Here is a 25,247-nt window from a genome sequence, read left to right as displayed (position 1 = left end):
GTCTCAAGGTTGGGTTCTTGGGCAGCTTCCAGCACCAGGAAGTAAAGCAGAATGCACATTCCAAGGACAAGAAGGGAGTGAGGAGCCTCCAGTTACCCAGGTCTAACAAACGAGTCAACAGGCAATCACGTCCTCTTGATGATTTCCCCCAACACACAAATAGTACATATACACATATGCATACACACATATACGTTTTCAAATTGTGGATTTTTTATTTATATGTAGAGCCCAAATTTAACAATTCAAGTTTTTCCTTAGTTTACTTTTATTTGTATCTCCTTTTTCTTATGTGAAACATCTTAGTTCCCAATAAGTAACTTTAATATATTTTCTCGTTCTCAATGCTTTCAAAATTACAAAATCAACATTATTAGGAATAAAAAACCTATTGAGAGGAGTATAGATTTTTTTTGCATTTTATTCAGTCCTCAGAAGTTAGAAGATATCTCTCTAAAGATGTACTGTCAAAGAACTGTGTACAAAAATAAATTCACTACTCTGAGTGGTTATAGTATTTTATTGAAATGAATTAGGTTTACCTGCTTCTGTCTGTCATCTTTGGGAAAATCAGAGTTATCCTAACCCTCATCCTAATGCTAGTCCTAAACTTACCCTATGCTTCTTTGTTTTTGTAACTTCCTTTTTTATTACCATCTGGTGAGGTCTGGGGATCAGAGTGATTTTAATGCTGATTTTTTCAACTGTATCTTTCTTATCACTATCTTTGTCAGCTTGGGGGATCAGACCGAAGAGCGTTCAAAGCTTCGTGTGTGCCATCTTTTTCACTCTATTCCCTCTGCCACTATGTGCAGCCTCTTCCACCTGACTAACTCTCCTTATTCAAATCTCAAATGTCTTCTCTAGGAACCCTACCTATACCCCTTACTCCTACCGTTCCTCTTGGACTCCAACCCCACTCTGTGTTTAATACCTACCAGAGCACTTGGTACATTCTAGAGAAATTATGTTTATAGATTGCAGGGGAAGGAGAGGCAGGTCCTAACACTTCCAAATGAGATACATTGTGTCCTTGACTGGTTAGGGATCACAGGACCAACTGCTGCTGCTCCCTCACACTAGGGCATTCTTGCCTACACTTAGTGAAGTGATCTTATCTATTGTTTATACACTGTGCTAGGCCGTATCATTTACTACCTCATTAATCCTCAGTAAAAGGACTCAAGTATATCATTTCTACTGATTCTTATGGTGTACCACACTGTGGGCACAGTTAATAAGGGAAAGAGCCAGGATTTAAATCTTAAATCATGTTACTTCCCTGTAGCACCTTCCATGGTGATAACCACACACCAGTAACATAGGCCTGGAATGGGTTCTGAGCATCAACATTTCTTTAAAGCTTCCCAAATGAGTCAACCCACAACCAGGGTTGAGAATCACTTTTTCCTCAAAGGTCTTTAAGATCTAAATTCCAGGAGTCCAGACACTTCTGGATTCCCCTATTTCCATGTAATTGCAATCATCTCGTTTGCTTCTAGATTGTACTGTCTTCCCTCTGTATTTCATCCTCCATCCACCTCCGCTAATAATTATGTTAATCTGCTCCACAACCTTAGATAACTTCCCATTTAAGAACATGATGTAAACTAGAAAGCCTTCTGTACATAAAAGCCAGATGGTGAAAGACAGATACCATATGATCTCACCTATAAGTGGAACCTAATCAACAAAACCAACAAGCAAGCAAAATATAACCAGGGACATAGAAATAAAGAACAAACTGACCGTAGCAACAGGGGAAGGGGAAGAGGGTTGGTTAATGGGGGAAAATAGGGGAAATGTCATCAAAGAACATGTATAAAGGTCACATGGACAAAGCCAAAGAGGACAGGATCAAGGATGGGAGGCAGGATGGGTGGGGCAGGGGAGGGTACTAGGGGGAAAATGGAGACAACTGTACTTGAACAACAATTTTAAAAAGTGGGCATGTATGAGAACTTCTGTATATCAGTTGAGAACTTTTGTATATCAGTTTGTGGACTCCAGGTGAAAATTCCTGCTTCTACAGAATAAATTCCAAATTCCTTAACATGACAGTTATGAATCTCAATACTCTGGCTCAAAACTGTCTTCCCAATCTCATCTCTTGCTTGCAGTCTTTCATGCTGCCAATCACACACACATCCTACTTTCCAACCTCACAGTGATCCTTCTCATTTTTCTAACATAACTACACTTTCAAACTTTTGGATTCTTGGATCATGCTTATTTCAATTGACTGGGATATTCTATTCCCCCTTCCATACTAGGTGAGTTGCTCCCCAGTTCCAGCCATTCTATTTCCCTCCCCCACACCCCAATCCAACATGCTGTGTTCATTCAACTTCATGTTCTTGAACTTCCTGTTCTCTTTACATGCATTTCTTTTGTTCTAGATCTTCAATGACTGGCTACTTTTCATCATTCAGGTCTCAGCTTAACTATCACCTCCACAAAGGGATTTTTCTCTTATCACCCTACCCAGAGTATCCGCCCCCATTCCCTACCCCTTCCAGTTTAAGTTTTATCCTATTCAACTTTTTTTCTCAAGATTTACCATCCTTTGACATTTCTGGCTTTAAAAAATATATATTATCTCTGTGCTTCCAATAGCATATAAGCCCCTTACAAGTAGGGACTTTGTCTCATTGGCACCATGTCCCTAGCAACTAGAACAGTGCCTGCACAGACTTGGAGCTCAGTAAATATTTGTTGAATGAACAAATTAATCTTCCACACCTTGCCCAAATGCCATATCCTCTGTGAATCCCCAGTGATCTCTCTCTCTTCTTATCAAAATTCTCTGTCCTGGAAACAGGAACTGTATTTATCTCTATATTTTCAGTTCCCAGCATAGTGTATTGTACTCAGTAGTTGTTGTTTTTTTCTGTGATACTAAGAAAGGTTCATTTTCTTTTGATTCCCAGTCAGGGCACATGCCTGGGCCAGGATCCCAGTAGGGGACATATGAGAGGCAACCACACATTGATGTCTCTCTCCCATTCTTTCTTCTTCCCTTCCCCTCTCTCTAAAAAAGGTTCATTTTCTGAGGGAAGAACTCAGTAATGCTCAAAATGGGAAGTGTAGCTAAAAGTTCAGGGCAGACAAAGTCAAAGATGATGTCTATTTGAATAGAGGTCTTTCAAAGTAAAATGAATGGCATAAAATTCTGACTGAATGTGTATGTAGTCAAACACTTTATCAGTACTATAATATCCATAACCTTGATTTATAATTTAATTTTCAAAGATGAATGGAATGACTTTTCTTTATAGCTGACATTTCAGCTGGTACTACCCACAAATAATGAAGTGTTTTAAACAGGTGCAAATTCATATTAGAATGTACTCATGGCTCTGCCATTTATGACTTCTATGACTTTGGGCAAGTCATTCAGTTTCTCTGAACTTCAGTTTCCTCCTATCTAAGTGGAGATTTGATAAAACTATTAAATGAAGTGCTATGGTGACTCAGAGCAAGATGCTCAACAAATGTTAGTTTCCTCTCTAACAGATTGAAAAGCAAACCCACCTTTCTCCCTTACCTCTCCCACCCTTTTTTGATGAGCGCAGAGCAATCTGGTTTGGGTAGACCTTTGTCCTGAAGTGGTGTCCTGCGTGTATATTTGCTCTCCCTAGCCTCCCCTTTCTTCCACTTTTCCTTCCTTCCTTCCTTTACTCATCAAATACTGAACATGCACTATGTGTCAGGCACAGTGCACACATCATGATGACCAAGACAGGCCAGTGGGGAGGAGTGTAACGAGAACTGTGGCCAGGGAAATCCAAGGAGGCACAAGAACATATGCCTAGAAACTCAATCTAGTCATCAAGTCTGCCTAAGAAAGAGATGTTCAATCTGAGACCTGAAGGATAAATAAGAACTAAATAAAGAGGGGGCAAAGATTACTACAGGGGAAGAAAGCATCAAGCTCAAAGGCTTGTGAGAGATGTGAGAGAAAGCATATCAAAGAACTGAAGGAATTTCAGTGTGGTAGGAGGAAGGACAGAAAGACTGATCAGATGAGGCTGGTCATGTCAGCTGGCCCAAATCATGGAGGGCCTCGTAGGCCATGCAGTAGTGGCAGTCACCAAGAGATTCTAAGGAAGGAAGTATGTGATTAGATCTGCATTCTTGTAAGACTATTCCAGCTACAGTATAAGGAAGTAAGACTATTGCTTCTTGGCCTTTGACTAAGATCAAGTGTAGGAAGTAAGACTAGAGGCAGAAAGATCAGTTAGGAGACTACTGGTCACTTTATTTTTCCCTCCCCAACAGATATTTGGATTAACTCATGCTCTCCAGAAATTATCACCACCGAAGATCCCATATTTGACACCCAAAGTGCAACATACACCACAGAAATGGATGGCAGTGACAACAGACACCCAACTTTATCTGCTGGTGTCCCTTATTCCACTAAACCTCCTCCAGTGCTGGCTTCTGCTTCTCCACGAAAAAGGAAATTAATTTGCATAACAGAAGTTTTTACGGAAACTACCACCACATTTATAGAAACAGAATCACATGGTGAACATACATCAAGATTCAAAAATGAAGGTGTTGGGTTTGGAGGTAAAGCTTTCTGTGTCTGTGTTTTGTGTGTGTGTATAACAGACAATACATAGAAATTAGACTGTCTCCAGATTGGGCACTCAGGACCTGCCAAACACAAATAAAAGGTTAATGCAAACTCAACTTTCATAGCCACAGAATTTGAGAGCTCTAAAAAAAGCCCTTAATGATTAAACTAAAAATCTTGAGTAGGAAACAGTTTCACTTGTCAAACTCAAAGACTTTTAAAATACATTCCTAACAACTAATGTGCAAAAGTTTTTTTTAAAATATATACCTTAAATGCATATGATTAGAAAGTTTGTTTTCTTATTAAAAAATAAACACTTCATTTTGGTTAATTAGCTCCAAACTTATCCTCACAAAGCCACAGAGAGGAAATGGACTTTTTCCCTCATATTGCAACTTAGAGAATAGAAAGAATATGAGAGGCAAGGCCAAGGGTTCTATAGGCAAGAAGCAAAGAAGCAGATGTGGACCCAACATCCTAAGTCGCCCCTGGGCCATCATAGAACAGGCTTTTCTCCTTCACTATCTGTGTCTCGATCGGGGGTGAGGACTCATCATTGAAAGAGCCGTGCACAGCACTGCACGAGTGAAGGACCAACAGGCCATGTCTGTCTCCTCCAGGGGTTCCCACGGCTCTACTGGTGCTTGCGCTCCTGTTCTTCGCTGCTGCAGCTGGTCTCGCCATTTGCTACGTCAAAAGGTAGGGTTGTTGGTCCACCATTAGTCTTGTAATCTTTGTGACCTCCCTATCTTGTGTTTTTCCAAAGTTGTTATTAGCATTTTGCTGGTCAAAATGGAAATGGCAGTCCTCTTATATTGTACATTTCCTCCCTCATCTCAGCTCTTCTCCCCACCACCAGTCTTCCCGACTATTTCAGCACATGCATCGTCATCCAGGCTTACATGATAGGTTAATGGCTGTCCCTTTGAAAATCAAAAAATAAAAAGAAAAGACTGACATCTTGAGGAAAATGTATATGCTTTGTTTGATTTTCAATTCTTTGCTTTGAGTGGGAGGGTTGTGAGGTCAGTCTAAAGTTTGGCCTCTGTGCTTACTATTCCATCTAAATGAATCCATTAGAATGGGGATGTGTTAACATATTTGAGTGCACATGTGTTAGCATCTCTCTGAAATAAAGGCACCCAGTGTTCTGTGCCAACGCAGACATCACAGACAAAGCATTATTTATTGTTCTATGTGTCACATAGGAGCCTCTCGCTTTGATTTTATGTTTATGCCCACAGGTATGTAAAGGCCTTCCCTTTTACAAACAAAAATCAGCAGAAGGAAATGATTGAAACCAAAGTAGTAAAGGAGGAGAAGACAGATAATAGCAACCCCAATGAAGAATTAAATAAAACTGATAAAAAGCCAGAAGAGCCCAAGAGTCCTCCCAAAACTACAGTGCGATGCCTGGAAGCTGAAGTTTAGAGGAAAAAATAAATGAGAGAACACACCTGAGGCTGATTTCTCTCCTGATACATATCCTGGCCCCAAATGGGGAAACTAAGGGAGCCAAAGAACCAAACAAGAAAATCCAACCTTGCTTCCTTCCTGAAACTGATTCAGGGGCACCTTTGGACTATGCAGGTAACCACAACAAATTCCCTTCTTACTGCAGGCCTTGCTGGGTCCTATCCTTCTGCCTCCAAAGCTTCCCACAGCTTTTCTAGCCTCGTTATGTCCTAATAATATCCCAGCGGGAAAAAGGAGCTTTTCAAAGCACACGGATCTAAAACAGCTAACCAGGGCACATTTGAAAAGAGGCCTCTGGGCTGGCTGAGAATAGGCAAGTTGAGAGCCAAGAAGCCACCGAAACCTAGGCTTTCTCTATTGACTCCAGAGCCCAGATCCCTTCTTCAGCTCTGAAAAGGAAACATTTACACCACCTGGCATGTTCTTCTGAACCAGGCAAAGGCAAAAGAAGGAAGGAAAACTTTAGCAACTTGAGGCCATAGACATTCCCGTGACTTGAGACCTGATCTCTGTAAAACCAAAACAAAGAAAAAGAATGAAGTTGAGGAAATGACAGCATACTGTCAGCAGGGACTGTGTCTACAGACAGGGTCAAAGTATTCATCTCTGAACAATTGCAGTTGGAATCACTCTTTAGAAATACACACACTTTCTTTTCTCTCTCTTCTGCTGCTCCTGTTCTCTCTCTCTATCTCTCATATATATATGAAACCAAAAATATTTGTTACAAATTTCTATTTTTATCTGAGTTAATTATCACTGAGGTAAAGTACTGTGCTGAAAAGCAATGAAATTTAACAAACATTTGCTGAATACCTACTATATATCAGGCACTGTACAAGGTATTACCCTCTGTAACTGAATATAGTTCATCAAAAGATTGCATATAGTACAATGTTGTCTGAAGCTGATTGTTTTGTTTTGATATCCTTAGCTTATCCACTTTTAAAACTACTTTTTTCTGAGACTAATTAACTAATTTTCTCTAGTATGGAAACTATTATAATGTTAATTTATTATTAACATAGCTAAAAAGTACATTATTAGCTTTATACACCAATGCACATTTTTAATGTCATTAACAAATGTATCGCTAGCTCTCTTTTTTCCAGCAAGAAGAACCTAAGAGGTGCAGAAATATTTGTAAAGATTTGTGCCAAAAATAAAAGCACTTAGAAAACTTCTTTACTCTCTTATTTACGTGGATGTATTGTACCTTTCAAGCAAAATAAAAATGATCTGTTGTTTGCAAAAGTAAGAGACAGTATGGTCATTGAACTACAAACGAGTGTAAACCCAGTAGTATATGTATCACCATGTGGGACTGTTCTTGCTTTATGGTCTTAACTTTAAGTTGATTCAGTACATACACACACGAAGTCCTTTTCTTAGGATTCAGGTCCTGCATTGCAATCCGTTTCAGAGTCCACAGGAAGCAGGAAGCGGGAGATTCAGGACAGCTCATCTGCCCTGTTTCTCTAGCTTCCTGTCTTCTCTCTAGTCTTTCCTCCTTAGACTGCTGACAATTCCTTCCCCTTGCAAGTGCCACCCCCCAGTTTCATGATCCTTTTATCTCAGAGGCCACAACTGGCTGGCATAGTCCTTTTTGGCTGGCCACCAAGGTATCATCTTAAATTCTGGTTTAATTGCCAAGAATTAAACATGAAGAGAGTTCACATATGTATACTTTGGGATATGCTTAAAAAATGGGACGATCTGGAGAGCGAGAACCAATATTCCCTCATAGCAATAATTACCTGAGCAGTGGCTGTCCTCTTCAGAAGGCTGTGCTGTCTCCGAAAGGAAGGGGCCCTCTCCCATGGACCTGGTAACACGTTTGCCTTTTGTTCCCCCCACACCAGCCATTTCTCTCATTTATAACCGGCCTGACCCTGAAGTTCGAAACTGATTTGTCAGTCCTTAAGCTTTATCAGTCTCATCTATTTCTCAGGAAATGAAGAGGAAAAAAATCTAAGTTAGTGGCCTTCCTTTAGCATGTGTTGACAGATAACCAGATCTCCCACACTAGAGACATCTTACAGGCATCTCCTACATACTAGAATTCTATAATCTTCTGTTAATTTAGACAGGTATATGCCCTACCCAGGAGGTAGGGGAAGGAGAACAATATCTGAGATCCAACCCCACCTAATTTACGGGCCCAAGTTGTTCCCAGCGGCTTTTAGATATGAACAGCCTGTCTTGGCTCTGGCTTCAGACTTTCCTAAAATCTCTAAAGCAAGCAGTATCTGTCATACCCTGTACCTCTTGCTAAGTGGACTCAGGCCTGTCACTAGCAGCAGCCAGCCTTGGCTTTTAACTTGGCTTATCCTGGGTACCTCCAAACCCAGCACAAGTAGAAACCACTTTGCAGATTGCTTTGCAGCTCATGCTGGGAGGCCCTGGGGAGGACACAGATGGCAGCCAACCTTGGCCTGCACCTCCTGGGAGGCCCCAGAGCCACCTCCACAAGCAACACACTCAACAGGTGAACTCAGTGGGTACCACTGCCTTGCTGAAGTAAATCCTGATCCATGGGGTGAGCCACTGCACACCTGATTGTCCACAGCTGTTGAAGCCAGTTTTTGTGCTGGTCAGCCTGGGGTTAAGCCCTCCCACTGTCATGCCAATAGCAATCAAGGCTTAATTACAACAGAAGAGGGTACATCTTCCACAGTGGGGTTTACCCAGATTGCCCAGCTTGGGGCTAGGTGTTGAGAGAGACTTGGGGGATATGTGGAAGAAGATACCCCAGAGTGATTATGGGCTATAATGAAAATAGGGTTGAAAAGGTAATTTTTGTAAGTTTTGCTCTGGCATATGTTTTTAAATATTTTTCATGTTTTTTGAGAAATGCAAAATAAGAAAGAGATTATTCTGAGGTTAATCAAACTTCAGATGGTTGCTTTGCTATGTTTCTTACTTCAGCACCATACCAAGCCTGAACCACAGAGATCTAAGCATAATAACAAAAAAAGAATCATTAGACTTCATAGTACAACAGGAAAATACGGTTCCTGTAGTATTATCATTATAGTAAGAAAATTTAGTCCCTAGACTAGTATCATTTAGAGAATGTGAATTAGAGACAGAGAGCTTGAATGATGACATTAGATACTGAAAGAAATGGAATTAACTCAATTTATCTCATATATTCTCTGACCTCTGCTTGCTATTTTCAGACCTGAGTTCATCACTTTTCATCTACACCATTGCTCTCCCTATTTCCAGTCTCAGCAAACTCTCTGTCACACCTACAGTCCATACTTTTATCCTATGAAAGTGATATAGAGCTTATTATGTCTTTCTTAGAACTTTTGAGGGCTCTCTATTTTCTCCAGAAGCAAGTCCAAACACAGCACTGTATGGGGTGGGTATGCTAAGCTGGCATTCAACATCCATTTCATATGTGTGGCTTCCTAAATTGTAGAGGATGGGAAGGTAATACTACTTTTCCCAGACTTTATACAGCTGGATTTATGTAATGCAAATTAGCTACTGCCAATCAACGCACACCCTCATGAATCAGAAGGCAGAGGAAGGAGAGACGAACTTTATGCTATTGCTGCAGCAAGCCTGATCCTGGAGATACTGGACTTCAGCAAAGTCCCAGAATCCAGCCTAGCTTCCTGGATGTGGAGAGGCAATTCCAGTCATAGCAGTGATTGGACTTAGTATGTAAGTCCATACTAAGATTTCATAAGGATACCTAATTTCCAGCGTTAAACTGTGTCTGTTTGAAACAGTTGGAGACGTTTCTATTTCCTCTGAGGGAAGCTTGACTGATACAAATGACACTGAACACATTTTACAATTTGACCTCAAACCCTCATCTCAAACCTTATCACTCATGATTCCTCCAAAAAACACTTCACACAATAACTACACAAGAGGATTTGCCATTTCACAATTAAATCTACACCCTCTCATCTTTGCAAATACTGTTTCTTTTGTTTCGATTAACCTTGCTTTTCTTCCTGATTATATTAGCTATCTATTGCTGCATAACAAATTACCCCAAAACTTAATGGCTTATAACAACATTTACTGTCTTGCGTTGTAGATCAGGAACTGGGTCCTCCGCTTAGGGCTCTCACAGAGCAGCAACCAAAGTGCTGACCCAGGCTGCGTCCATCTCAAGGCTCTACTGGGGAGGAATCAATTCTAAGTTTACTCATCTGGCTGCTGGCAGGATTCAGTTCCTTGTTTGCCATTGGCCAACAGTTGCCCTCAGGACTTTCCCAGGTGGAACTCTCCACTGGGGCAGCTCAGAAAATGTCAACTTGCTTCTTCAGAGCAAGGGAAAGAGAAGCGGTGCTAGCAAGATAGAGTCATGATCTTTTAGATCTCATCTTGGATATGACATCCCATTACTTCTGTCATATTCTGTTTATTATAAGCACCTCTAGGTCTAGCCCACACTTAAGAGGAGGGGGTTATACAAGAGCATGAATACCAGGAGGCAGAGATCAATGGGAGCCATTTTAGAAGGCTGCTTTCCACAACATTAATGAGTCCTTCCCATTTCTTTTCTTTGAATTTTGTTTATATGCCTATGTTAGCATGTGCTATGTTGTATTATTGTTATTTGGATACTTCTTTATTTTTCCTTTCACCTTTAGCACTTGTGTAGTACATGCAAATCTACTACATATTAGTTGGCTCTTAGTAAATGCTGTTGACTTAATTAATGCATGCATTCTTTGGGATTTCGTGAGCTCCAAATCATAACCTTTATCAAGCGATCTGTGCTGAGTGTTGAGATTATTCAAAACAAGACCAAATGTTCCTGTCGACCTAAATATTGATTTTCTTGATGACTTTCTTTGGGTATAGAATGCAGCTGTGAGCAATCCAGAAGAATGCACAAAGACTATTATACTTGAACTTTAGTCTCTGGGTTGGCCATTGACTCACCTATGTGAGCAATCTCATATTAATATTTGTTTTAACACGGAAACTTCAGCAGTGTGTTTTGGATTGTGGTCAAGTCAAAGAAAGTGAAGCTCCCACAGCAACCGCAAAGCCGTAAATATTGGCAAAAATTTTGGTTCCCCGGTCTCTAGATTTTTATTTTAGTCTTGGCAATCTGGAACTCTGCACACCAAATACTATCATTTTCTAAAAATTAGAATCCTTTTGGGGACATTTCCAGACTTTTTTATTGCTATGGCAATTGTTATTTGACTTGGGTTTAGTCTTTGGCTAAGTTGGAGACATTTTTCTGTGATCAAAAAAAGACAAAATTATGCCCTGGCTCATGTAGCTCAGTGGATCAAGCATGGGCCTGTGAAGCAAAGGGTCACTGGTTCAATTCCCAGTCAGGGCACATGCCTGGGTTGCAGGCCAGGTCCCCAGTAGGGGACACATGAGAGGCAACCACACATTGATGTTTCTCTCCCACTCTTTCTCCTTCCCTTCCCCTCTCTCTAAAAATAAATAAATAAAATATATTTTTAAAAAGGCAAAATTAAAAGTAAAATCTCTTGAAAATCAAAACAGCAAATAGAGTACTCCTTTGTGCATATTTTTACCTAAGAAGATTGCCATTTCGTCAAAAAACATTACAAATAATAATAGTAATAACAAAGACATATGCTACAAAACTTCATAAAAGTATAATATCATAGCAAAATATTTTTAATCACATTATGTTTTCTCCATTAGGTTTTTAAAAAATAATTTGTTAAAGACACACTAGCAAGTAGAAGAACACAATAGAAACTTCCATGTAGTGGAGGTATAAGGAAGCAATGTCTGAAAATCCAGCACGGAAAATGTATCTGGGCTACAAATCTGGAAAGGAGTGTGGAGTGATATATATGCCGCTAGGAGAAACCAGAGATGATGTCCACTCACCACGGGCATTGACTAGTGTCTGGGCAGAGGCAAGAGGCACACCTGACCCTACTTTGAACAAAAGCATGGCTTCGTCTACAGTAGGGGAACTTGCCCTGTGTCCAAAACCCCAATGCCAGGAGATCAGAGTCAAAAATGACACAGTAATACTTCATTGAGTAAGCTGAGCAGCCTGCATCTGCATGGAAGGAAAAAGTCATATGGTAGCAACCAGAGCTGAGGAACACTTCAAACTTTAATGTGAAATAATATTCCCACCTTTGCTTTCACCTCTATATGTCCCCTTAAATAATAACCCTTTTAATACATCCCCTTGAGGGACTGCTAACCTTGTCGAGAAAAGCCAACACCTCTACTGGACCACATGTTACTCATGGGTGGAGTTATTCCACCTTAAAAATCAGTAATCATTTGTAGCACTCAGTTGACTACCTCCTGCCTCAGATCCTGGCAGGGCCTAGTCCATAGAGACAGTGTAACCATCCTAATCCACTACCTTCACTTTACATATGTGGTTAAATAAGTGGACTTGTAGCTCCTGTAGCATCTTTCTCTTTCTGAATCCTACTTAAACCTCCAGGCTTGAGCCCTATGCTCAAAAGATGTTCCACAGAGAGCCTTGCAATGGGGGTAATTGGCTGATAGCAATAAAGTATAAGTGGGGTCAGAGATAATTATTTTTCTTACACTACCTTTATACTTCCTTTATTTTCTTTTTATGGAGCAATGGCTTGGAGAGCACCAGTATAACTTGCATTTCTCTAGATCCGTTAGGGCAGAATCCTGTTCCTTGAACAAAAGCAACCCTCCAAGTTTATTTGGAAGCAAGAGACTCAAAGGTGCTCACAAACGTTATCACATTCTCTATGGCATTAAAGTTTTTCCCACTGCTCTTGTCTAATTCTACCCCAGTGAGTATTCTCATATCTCCCACTGGGCACACGGACCACTTCTACACGTTTCTGCCTTTTCCGTCAAGCACCATGACTATTTTCTCTAAGTATCACCACAGCTACCAGGCACCAGTGCCTCCACTAAGAACTGCTTCTATATCCTCTGGGAACTGCTACACTCAAAAGGCACCAACTGCCAGACTCGGCTGCTGCTTCCCTGGTAATAGCCTCATTTGCACCTGCCAAGTAACTATGCTACTTTGCTAGATGACGACTTGGCCACTGGAGACTGCTGCCTTTTCCTCTGGCAACCACAAAATTCTCCAGGCACCGCCACCTCTGCCAGGTATTTTAGCACTTCCTGTTGCCTGTCACCAGTGCTGATGTGCTGGAATCCTTGAAGGAGCAAAGCTAAGAAATGGTTCTTAATAGACTTGCCAGATTTAGCAAAACAAATACCAGGAAGCCCAAGTAAATTTGAATTGCAGGGAAATAACAGATAATATTTTAGTGTAAGTATGTACCATATATTCATGTGAAGTAACATTTGGGGCATACTTTTACTAAAAAATTATTTGTTGTTTACCTGAAATTCAACTGTAACTGGGCACCATGTATTCTACTAGCAACTTTAGTGTAGGAAGAGAGGAGAAGTTCTCTCCTACTTTAGTGTAGTTCTCTCTCCATTTGTGATTAACTCCATTAGCACTAGACCAAAGCAGTACTTACAATAATCTGACACTGTCTTTTTGGTGCAGAAAGCTTTTGTAGTTTTTATTACCATCCTTCAGATTTGATTCTATGAGAATTGGTTCATGAACAAAATCTAGTAAAAATCACTTCACTCCAACCTATTCCTTAATCCATGACTAGGGCTTTATTGCACAGTCATTCATAGTGGCCCAAATTCCTTTTCCTTTCAGATGAATTCTCTCCCCTTGGGTAATAAAAAGAGCAAGAGAGGGGAAGGTTATCCCTACCAGATGTTAAAATATATTATAAAATCCCTATAATCAAAAACAACATGGCATCAGTATATGAAAAGACAGACCAATATAACAGAATAGACACATCACAAATAAACCTAAATGTGTGTGAGAATTTACTGTATGTTAAAAGGGAACACATAAGATGGGACAAGATGAACTAAATGGTTTTGGAACAAATGGAAAGCCATTTAGTAAAAAGGATAACATCAGATGTACCTTTCCTATAATATGCCAGGGTAAACTCCAGATGGATCAAATATTTAAATTTAATAAACAAAACTCTATAACTACTAGAAGAAAATGTGGGTGAATTTCTTTATAACCTCAAGTGAGGAAAACCTTCCTAACCATGATACGAAATCCAGAAGCAGTAAAGACATGATTAATACCTTTATGAAGACTAGTTTACATATATACTGTGATGAATTCGATTGCATAAAAATTTAAAAGTTTCTATGGCCAAAAATTCCCATTAAGTGGAATCAAAAGACAAGTGATAAACTTGGAAAAGTTATCTGCAATTCAAAAAAAAGACAAAGGACTAATATATTTAATATACAAAGAGCTCTTAAATAATAATAATAAAAAAGACCATCAACTAAATGGGGAAAATAGACAAAGGCAAGAATAGACAAAGGCAAAAATGAAAGTGATACACAAATGATATCTAAGAAAGATGTTCAGTAACACTCATTAGAAAAATTAAAATTAAAATTAATCTCTGATATGCTTCTTCTATCAGATTGACACAAACCCGAAATTATGACATCATTTCCTTCTCATCTAGCTGCAGAGTAATGAGCACCCTCTTCCATGACTGCTGAGAATTCTTCCTGTAGGGATGAGTTCGGAAGTATTTGGCAAAAAAGTGAAATTAGTTATACAACAGATCATCCACTATTGAATTCTCCGGGTAACAGTAACCCAAATGTCCATCAGAAGAGTTCTGGATGAATAAACCACGGTAAATCAATATGTTGGAATTCTATGCAGTGGTCAGAAAAAGAGATAAACCTCTGTTTCTCTAATTACTTCAGTATGGAGTGACCGCTAGGATATATTATTAAATAAAAAGGAGAAAGTTACAGAACACTACACTTTGTGTAAGAATGGAGTGGGAAACACAAACATATTTTTACTTTTATTTTTCTATATATGCATGTATTTGTTCGTAATTGCAAAAATACTGGAAACACTGAAACATTTAAATGTAGGAGTAAGGCGGTACCAAGGTAGAAGATTGGGAATGGACATGATACTTCTCCAAATATACCTTATTATGAAGTTCTAACTTAGGAAATATAAAAAACTTTTATATTTCAAAAGTAAAATTAAATTTAATAAGCAATTCCTGAAAATATTTTTTAAACTGAGAAACCACTAAAAAAGAAATTATTTCAAGGAACTAGAACATATTTTGACTCTACATCCTTAGTGTATATACTCTAAGAACAGAGCAGTCAGACCATGTAAACTTCATTCAGTAATCAAATATTAACATTGGGATTATTATTTTTAATCTATTTTTATACATTATAGTGTAGGTAAATAATTTATTAGGAATTAAGATTATCAATGCAAGATAAAAGAGATACAAGTATAAAATCAAAGTTAGCTTTAAAGTTTTGTAATATTAAATTTAAGTTAGGAGCATCAGTACAAGCTCTAGATAGTTATTTTCTTTTCAAACATTTATATTCCCTAGCTCTGTCCACTGAAAAGAACTAGAAGCAATGACAATCTAATAGTTGTGACTACATTTGGCAACAAGATTGTGGCCTCTGAACACCATTGCCCAGTGAAAGGACCCAGGATTCCTTAGAGGAACGGCCAGATCCAGGTCTGGATTGGCAAGTCTAGACAATCAGCCAAGGACCAGAACACAAGGAAGCTACCAAAACCTTGTCAAAAAGACAGCATGATGCAGTTATCACTGGGCAAAAATGGAACTATATAAACATCAAAAGTAATACTAAACACAATTGATCAAATATATAAAATCCATCAATTTATAATTATACTAAAAAAGTTTAAATTCCACACAGCAGACATGACTTCATATAATAAGAAAGAATTCAGTGTTTCTCCTTTCCTGTACGGACTGTATTTCAGAGTAACCAAATATCCTCCATTCATAAGGAAAATTTTTGTTGTATTTTGTGTTGTTTTTGTTGAAGTGACGCTAATAAATAAGTAATTTTGTAATCCCTAATAAAAGGGATTCTGACTGCCATCATAATGGATGAAATCATTAGATGAAATAAAGATGAGAACCCCAATATTCAACCTTACCGCAGATCTCATGAGCCCCTGATGTGGTGCGACATGAAGCACACAGCACCATCCGTGAAGTATTCATACCAGAATGGTCAGACCTGAATCTAATCAAGCCTCTAAAGCCCAACTGCATTTATAGGAAATATGGAGGAACAGCACCACAAGGAAGAAGACAGATAAATCCAGAATGTAGGATTCACCTAATAGTAGTCTCTCTGTATAACAATCGACCCAGTGTGATCGTCTTTATGTGTCAATGTGACTAAATATTTTAGTCCCTAGTTATTCAGTCAAATACTAAATGTTGCTGTGAAGGTACTTGGGAAATGTAGTTAAAATCCATAAACAATTGACTTCAAGTAAGGGAGATTATTCTAGCTAATCCAGGTGGGTCTGATTCATTCAGTTGAAAGAATTTAAGAGCAGAAGTGAGGCTTCCCAGAAGAAGAATTTTTACCTGTGCATAGTAGTTTCAGCTCAGGCCCAAGAGTTCCAGCCTTCCTGACAGCTTGCCTATGAATTTCCCATTTACCTTGCAGCCCCCACAACTGGTAATCCACCTCCTTGCAATAAATTTCTTAGTATATACTTCCTACTCCTCTGTTTCTCTGGTTGCACCCTAACATACCCAAGTTCCTGCAACAAGTTACTAGCATGAAAAAAGGAGGGGAGGAGGGCTGCTCTAAATTAAAAGACTTGAAATACAACAATAAAATGGAATGTGAGGGTCTTGTTTGTATCCTAATTAAAAACAAATTAGTGAGAGTTAACTACCTGGAAAAAGTCAGTTTTTAGATCATCTTGGAAGTATAATTATGGGTTGACTGCTTCTAGCCCTTGTTTCCTATGCAGCAGAGTGATAGACTGACCAAGGTTTTTCTCTCTCACAGTAATGTAGTCATTTCCCATTGGTCTATCTGTCTGGCAACAAGGACTCAAGAGACCGAGTGGGATAGCTCCCAGGACGGAAGCACATACTCTGTGTTGTTCCTGAGCTTTGCCATGTGATTTCCCCTGGTCCTGTCAGTACACATTGGAGTGCTCTTCCTTTGCATTATACACGATCATGGTAAGTAAGGTTTGAGTCTTGTATTTGCATGAAGAGAAACATGACTTCTTTGATCTGTAGTTATTAGGTCTAGCTGGCTGAGGAAAAACCAGATGGTTTTTCAGATGGAAGTGTTTTAAAAAGCAGAGAACTCACAGCTAGAAAAGAGAATGTTAACTTGTCTCCTAGACAAAAATGTTGTCAGGGAAGTAGATTCCTCTGGTTTCGGTAAGGTAGAGTGTTCAAAGGACAGGAATAGGGAATTCCTGAGGTCAAACTGAGATGGCCTTGGGTGGGTGAAGAGGAGGTATGCCAAAGAAAGCTGGGCCATAAGGAGCGGTGCTGAGACCGGCGGTCACAGAACACAGCAATGGAGGACCGTGGCGGAGTGTGTGGAAGGGGCCTGCACTGACATGGTAACAAGGTAGTGTACAGAACCCACCCTCTTCAAGATCCAGATACATCTTTGGGGCAATGGTGCAGTAAAATCATCCATTTAAAATGGATTCTCAAAGACTGGAGTCCATTTTGTTGACCTGCTCCGACCTATTATTGAGCACCAGCACTTTTAAGGAATGGACTTAAAGATAACATTTTAAGTTGTGTGGTCTGGCAGCAAGATAGAAGAGGAACTGAATAGATACATTTCAGGGTAACTTGACCAGCTGAGATGTTATTACACTAACGGAGCAGTGAGTTAACATGGAACTCAGACTGAGATGATAGTGGGACATGGACAAGCATGGGTTGAAGGCATGAGGAGAAAAACAGCACAGTAACTAAAACCTGAAGTGGGTTCTCAAATCACACAGTGGATTTGAGTCCCTTCTCAGTCGCTTATGAACTATGTAAACTTTGGCAAGTTATTTTACCTCTCTAGAAATATTTTCTCTCCTGTAAAATTGAGGTGACATTTTTAACTGTCTTTTTATAATATATTTTATTGATTATGCTATTACAATTTCCCCAATTTTTTTACCTTGTCCCCCTCTGCCCAGTACTCCCATTCCCTCTATCAGCCATCTCATTTAGTTCATGTCCATGGGTCATACATATAAGTTCTTTGGCTTCTCCATTTCCTATACTATTCTTAACACCACCCTGGCTATGTTGTACCTACCAATTATGCTTCTTAATCCCTGCACATTTCCCCCATTCTCCTCCTACCCCTCCAGATGATAACCCTCCATATCTATGATTCTGCTCCTGTTCTGGTTGTTTGCTTTGTTAGATTCAGTGGTCGATAGTTGTGAATTTGTTGCCATTTTAATGTTCTTGGTCTTGAACTTCTTTTTCTTAGATAAGTCCCTTTAACATTTCATGTCATAATGGTTTGGTGATGATGAACTCCTTTAGCTTTACCTTGTCTGGGGAGCACTTTATCTGCCCTTCCATTTTAAATGACAGCTTTGCTATCATTGATAGCATAATCTAGGTTGTAGGTCCTTGCTTTTCACCACTTTGAATACTTCTTATCATTCTCTTCTTGTCTGCGAAGTTTCTTTTGAGAAATCAGCTGACAGTCTTATGGGAACTCCCCATGTACATAACTAACTGCTTTTTTCTTGCTGGTTTTAAGATTCTCTCTTTATCTTTAACCTTTGACATTTTAATTATGGCATGTCTTGGTGTGGTCCTCTTTGGGTCCAATTTGTTTGAGACTCTCTGTGCCTTCTGGACTTGTATGTCTATTTCCTTTGCCAAATTAGGGAAGTTTTCTTTCATTATTTTTTTCAAATAGGTTTTCAATTTCTTGCTCTTCTTTCTCTGGCATCCCTGTGATTCAGTTGTTGGTATGTCTGGAGATGTCCCAGGGGCTCCTTAGACTATCTTCATTTTTCTGAATTCTTTTTTCTTCTTGCTGTTCCGATTGAATGCTTTTTTTCTTCCTTGTGTTCCAAATCATTGACTTGAATCCTGGCTTCATTCCTTCCACTGTTGGTTCCCTATAGATTTTTCTTTATTTTATTTAATGTAACCTTCATTTATGCGTGGGTCCTTTTTATGCTGTTGAAGTACCCAATGAGTTCTTTGAGCATCCTGATCACCAGTCTTTTGAACTCTACATCCAATAGGTTTGTTATCTTCATTTCACTTAGTTTTATTCTATTCTTTCACTTGGGCCATATTTGTCTCCTCAATTTGACAGCCTGTGTTTCTGTGTATTAGGTAGAGCTATTTTGACTCCCTGTCTTAGTAGTGTGGCCTAACGTAGAAAAGGCACCTGTAAATTTTGTGGGGTGGAGCCTTAGATAATCACCAGGGTGAGGCAACCCATTTCATCACTTTGTGACTCTGTGTGGGTGAAGGTCTTAAAGGGGGTCGATGATGCTGCCGGGCTCCTAGAGGTTTACCGGAGAGGAAGCTGTTTCCCAGCACTTGTCCTGTTTCCAGTCACTTCACTTTTTCACCATATGTCACTGGTGCCCTTCTAGCAGTTGTGCTGGTGCTGAATCCCAGAGGCAATGGGTCTGTGTTAGTCCTAAGTCCGTGTGGGCCCTTTAAGAGAAGTCTCCTAAAAATTAGTTTCATCCACTGCACCGACCCCCACTGGTTTTTACAGCCAGAAGCTATAGGGATTTATCTTCCAGGCACAGGAACCCTGGACTATGTGGGTTCCCAGCCTGGGGCTGGGATCCCTCACTCCCAAAGTATCCTTCCCAATTTTTATCCCCCACACATGAATGTGAGACTGCCCATCCTGCCACCTCTCCACACCTCTCCTCCTGTCTCCACACCTCTGCCCCTCCTACCCAGCTGGGTGAATGTGGCTTCTTCAAATCCTTGGTTGTCAGATGTCTAAACAGCTAGATTTTATGATGGTTCTGGGTGATATTTGTTTTGTGGTCCAGTGGTAATTTTTTCTGTAGTTGAGATAGGAGGCTAAGCATATTTACCTATGCCTCCCTCTTGACCAGAAGTTCTTAACAAACTTTTTCTAGGAACTTTTTCAGAACTATTCTAGGCAAAGCAGCTATTCCCAGTGGTAACCAGCTGGGCACAATAGCCATGATACTAATATCTGTCTTTAATACCTACCTTTTTTAAAGATTTTATTTACTTCTTTATAGAGAGAGGGTAAGGGAGGAAGAGATGGAGAGAAACATCAATGTGTGGTTGCCTCTCATGCACCCCTCATCAGGGACCTGGCCTGCAACCCAGGCGTGTTCCCTGATTGGGAATCAAACCAGCAACCATTTGGTTTATAGGCCAGTGTTCAATCCACTGAGCCACAACAGCCAGGGCTAATGCTTATCTTTTAAAACTGTGGTGATGCTTACATCATATAATAAATATAGGACACTTAAAGTGCCTAGAACACATCAAAAAAATTTAAAAAGGGCCCTGGGCAGTGTGGTTCATGGATTGAACATCGGCCTGCAAACCAAAGGGTCACAGGTTTGATTACCAGTCAGGGCACATGCCTGGGTTGCAGGCCAGGTCCCCAGTAGGGGCATGTGAGGGGCAACCACATATTGATGTTTAACAACAACAACAAAAAAAGGAAACTTTAAATAGGGTAAAAAAATAAACAAGGAAAATTTTTAAACAAAGTACAGGACATCATGACAGAATTATTGAGGACACACAGAAAGAAAAGTCTTCATACGATTTAGCCCGGGAATCCAGAAGGAATACTGAAACCACTTTGATATGGAAATTGTCGAATTCAGGTGCCATTGCTGTAGCACATTCATTCATACGGGAGATACTCTATGTAAATACGGAGGTACGGGATTGGAACACGAGTGAAAGATAACCATTGGCGATGCTGATTTGGGAATCATCTGAATATAGGTGATAATTGAAGCTATGACTGCATGAGCTCTCCAAATGTAAAAATAAAAACAGAGGACGGAGGACGGAGCTCCAGAAGAAGCAGCCAGAAAGGAGAATCCTGCAAGGTGATGATGAAGCTTTAATCTTAATTGTAAGTGGCCTGCTGTTCCTCCATACTCTACACTGACATAATGAGATGCAGTAATTGTGAGAAAAAGTACCGGACTAGTGGCCAGGAAATCTGGATCTTAACCTAGTTTAGTTAACTCGCTCTGTAGTTCTTAGGTGAATCACTTCCCGTCTTTGGATCTCAGCTTCCTCATCCAAAAAAGAAGAATGTTGGACTAGATGATGTTATGCATTACAACAGGAAGTCAAAAATGTTGACAATCCTTAACCACCCAAGGCCTCCTCATCCATTCCCACAGTCCTCTCACAGATGTTTAGTGACCTTACAAAAAGCAGGAGGCACTGGACATACTTTCCTAGAAAAATATTTCAAAAGTCTCTCAAATTCTACCAGTCTTCACTCCAGCACTGTGTTTACTACAATTGTATTGAAGCGTCTGTGTTTTAACTGGAAAATACCTACATAAATTATGAAATTCTGACTACCCATTACAAACTGCAAGATTTATTATAAAAGAATCCTTCTTATAAAAGAATTAACTTAGAGGTTTCTTCTTCCATAACTCTTACTATTTATATTTATGGTATCCTACAAACATTTTTCCTACACTCTTTTTCAAATGTAAAAAAATGAAGTTTCTCTATCCTGCTACAAAATTTCATAATAAAAATTCCAGAGAAAATTTTTAATTTCTTGAACTATGGTTTTTAAGGTAACCTTTATTACTGTCTTATTATTTTACATTCTAACTAATTCATTATGCTTATGCAAAATTAAGAAAAAGCTGAAGAGATGAAAAGGAACTATCTAGAGATATCAATAATTATACTAATTCAATGGTAATTTAAATTAAATAATCTTATAATCTCTCCTATAGTCCAATCCTCCCTGATTTGGGCTACACTCTCCATGAGCTATTAAAAGGAGTAATGGCCCCATTTCATAAAATCGAAGGTCATCTCTAAGGTGACACTCCTGGCTCCAAGGCTCAGATTAGCCTGAAATAGAGTCTCTTAAAATTTAAATAGATGTGCCTTTCCCCCAACTTTACTGAGGTATAACAGGCATTCAATAAACTGCACATGAGGAAAGTGTGCACTATTAGAAGTTGTGACATGTACATACACCTGTGAAACCATCACTATAATCAAGAAAATTACCATATCCATAACCCCCAAAAGTTTCCTCCTGTGCCTTTGTGATACCACCCTCCTACCCATCTCTGCTGCCCCTTTTTCATTCCACAGCCCCTTGCTTTAAAAAACCACTGATCTGCTTTTTGTCACTATAGTTTTGATTTTCTAGAATTTTATATCAGTGGAATCACACATTTGCATTTGGGGGAGGGAGGTCTGGCTTCTTTCACTCAGAATAATTCTTTTGAGATTCATCCACGTTATTGAGGGTATTAATCATTCATTCCTTCTTATTTCTGAGAAGTATTCTATGTGAATATCCCCCAATTTGTTTTCTATTCACCTGTTAATGGATATTTGGGTTGTTTCCAGTTTGGGCCAATTACAAATAATGCTACTATGAATGTCCATGTACAAGTCTTTGTGGGTGGAATACCTGGGAGTGGAATGGCTGGATCATATGGCAGGTGTACACTTAGCTGTTTAAGAGATGGCAGTCTGTTTTCCAAAATAGTTATATCATTTACATACCCAACAGGCATCTTTCATTTGTTTATTTTGTCATCCACTTACCTACTTTGATGAAGCATCTTAAAATCAGGTAGTATAACAACTTCGCTTTTCTTGATCAAAATTTTGGCTACTGTAGATCCTACTGCACTTCCGTGTCAGTTTAGAATTAGCTTGGTAATTTCTACAAAAAAGAAACCCTGCTATGATCTTTATTGGACTCGCCTTTAAATCTATAGATCAAAGCAGAGATAAGTGACATCTTAAAAATACCAAATCTTCTGATCCATGAACACAAAGTATTTCTGTATTTAGATTGTTAATTTCTCTCACACTGTTTTTCTAATTTTCTGCTTATATGTCTTTCACATCTTTGGTCAAATTTATCCCTAAGTATTTTGTTTGTTTGTTTGCTTGCTTGCTTTGTTTGCTGAAAAGTATTTGTAAATTTTTTTTAGTATTTGTAAAATTTCAAAATCCAATTGTTCACTGCTAGCATGCAAAATATACAAAGAACTCCCACAACTCCATGACGATGACAATAACAACAACAAAGCCCAGGAAGCCTGGTCAAAAAATGGGCAAAGGACTGTTCTTTTCCCACTCATCTATTGATGGACAATTAGGGTGCTTCTACCTCTTGGCTATTACAAATAATGCTGCATCGAGCGTGGGTGTACAAATACCTTTCAAAATTTAACTGCTTTGACACATAATGCAATCCTGGATCTTAGGGTTTTTTCCAGCATTCAAATATTCATCAAGCGTTGAAATACTGAACAACCGCTGCATGCCAGGTTCTGTGCTAGCTGTCAGGAAGACAATCCTCAGCACGCTCTCAATGAGAACATAAAGGAGTGCACAGGCAGACACGGACCTGGCCCTGATGAAGTCTTCTCATCCTACTGAGGTATTTTAAATCAGGAGTTATAAGCTTGGACTTTAATTTGGCTCTGATCCTGACTGGTTGGTTGACCTTGAAAAACTTAGTGGACTTTCCTAAGCCTATTTCTTCAGCTATAAAATGAAGATATTAATAATAGATGCCTCGTAAGATTGCTGTGAGGATTAAATGAATTAATATCTTTAAAGTCCTTAGAAAAGGGCTGGGTACATAGTAAATGGTCAGTAAATCTATTTATTATTAGAGGGCAGGATTGGTTCTTCACAGGGTAAATCCACAAATGGCTAGGAAGGACGGGGATGGAAACATTAACGAGCATATGAAGTAGTATAATTTAGCCGCTAAGCATAGAGGTACTAGGGTCAGCCATATCTAGGTTAAAACCTTGCTCTGCTATTTACTGGCGGTATGACTTTGAGCAAACTACTTAAATAAGTGCAATGCCTGTAATGTGTTTAGTGTCATATTCGTCACACAACAGATACTTAACGGATAGCAATCGTTGACTATGGACATTCTGAAAAGCCACAATACTGCCAACACCTATTCATAATCATAACAGCTGCCACTTATTAGGGTTTACCATTTTGAACCCTGTGACAATTTCTGTCTAAATGTTCTCTTTTACACTTCTTAATCTATTGGGTTAGCCAAAAAGTTCGTTTAGTTTTCTGTACAGTGGGCTCTAGTAGGGCTTAACTGTCTTTCATTTTATTTGAAACAATTTTGTTGAAATTGCATTGTGATAACTGTCATATCAGCATGCATTTTTTAATCAAAATTGGTAAATTGTTTGAAGGCATTTTCATACTGAAGGTGGAAGAAGATAGGCAATATTTCTGGCGTCTTATGCTTTATTATTTCAAGAAAGCAACTGAAACGCAAAAATAATAATAATAATAATGCCAGGTATGGAGAAGGTGCTGACTGAACCATGTCAAAAGTGGTGTGAGAATTCTCTTGGTATTATTGACATTTTGGCCAAATAATTATTTGCTGTCTTATGCATTGGAAAATGTTTAGCTGCACCCTTGGCCTCTATCCACTTAAAAGCAAATAGCAGGAGACAGCCAACATACCCAAAATGTCCAAATCAATAAAGTTATTGGTGAAAATGAAAAATGTCTTTTTTATCTTACAGAAAAAACTAAACGGACTTTTTGGCCAACCCAATAGCTAGGCAAGCATAATCAACTTCATTTCACAATAAGGAGATCATCTTTGTGTAACTATGACCAGTGGGAGGCTGGAGGGCCAATAAGTAGCGACTTGGAATCCAACCCTTGACCAAACTAGGGCTCCAAGAGTGGCCTTTGTCACTGGGGCCAGGCCTCAACATTCCCTGGGAGATGTCACCTGCAAAGACAACAGTCCCTCAGGCCAAACCCACAGCCACACCACGGAAGCCCCTACCTCCAAAAGCCTCCTAGGTGAAGCCTTCCCCCACCCCCCTTGGCCATGACCCCCCCTCCCCTGGAGAGCGAAGGCCAACTTCGCCGCCACTTTCTCTCCCAGCTCCCCCGGAGAAGAGTAACCGCTGAGCCAGAGCACAGCTCTGAGGAACCTACTTCGAACTCAGTCTCCGGGCAACACGCTGGCGGGAGGGCGGAGGCGGGGTTGGGAGGCTGGGCTTTTGCGTCACTGTGGTGCGACCGGG

At 39.5% G+C, this 25,247-nt stretch overlaps 1 protein-coding gene and 1 long non-coding RNA gene across 2 annotated transcripts in view; one reads left to right on the top strand and one right to left on the bottom strand.

Annotated features, from left to right (window-relative positions):
- Window positions 1–7,248, top strand: part of LYVE1 (lymphatic vessel endothelial hyaluronan receptor 1) — a 17,433-nt gene extending 10,185 nt beyond the window's left edge. The window contains exons 4-6 of the mRNA XM_037133877.2: window positions 4,282–4,578; window positions 5,209–5,287; window positions 5,833–7,248. Of these exons, the coding sequence (XP_036989772.2) occupies window positions 4,282–4,578; window positions 5,209–5,287; window positions 5,833–6,019 (563 nt within the window). The 3' untranslated portion in view covers window positions 6,020–7,248. The remainder of the gene's footprint in view (window positions 1–4,281; window positions 4,579–5,208; window positions 5,288–5,832) is intronic.
- Window positions 1–25,247, bottom strand: part of LOC128628530 (uncharacterized) — a 26,136-nt gene extending 889 nt beyond the window's left edge. The window contains exons 1-2 of the long non-coding RNA XR_008392935.1: window positions 25,159–25,247; window positions 22,750–22,870 (exon numbers count right to left, since the gene is read on the bottom strand). This is a non-coding gene — a long non-coding RNA (uncharacterized LOC128628530). The remainder of the gene's footprint in view (window positions 1–22,749; window positions 22,871–25,158) is intronic.

Source organism: Artibeus jamaicensis, unplaced genomic scaffold (genome assembly GCF_021234435.1).
Source record: "Artibeus jamaicensis isolate MK-2021 breed Jamaican fruit bat unplaced genomic scaffold, CSHL_Jam_final contig_797, whole genome shotgun sequence".
Taxonomy (NCBI): Eukaryota; Metazoa; Chordata; class Mammalia; order Chiroptera; family Phyllostomidae; genus Artibeus; species Artibeus jamaicensis.
This window is presented reverse-complemented; position numbering and strand designations above follow the sequence as displayed.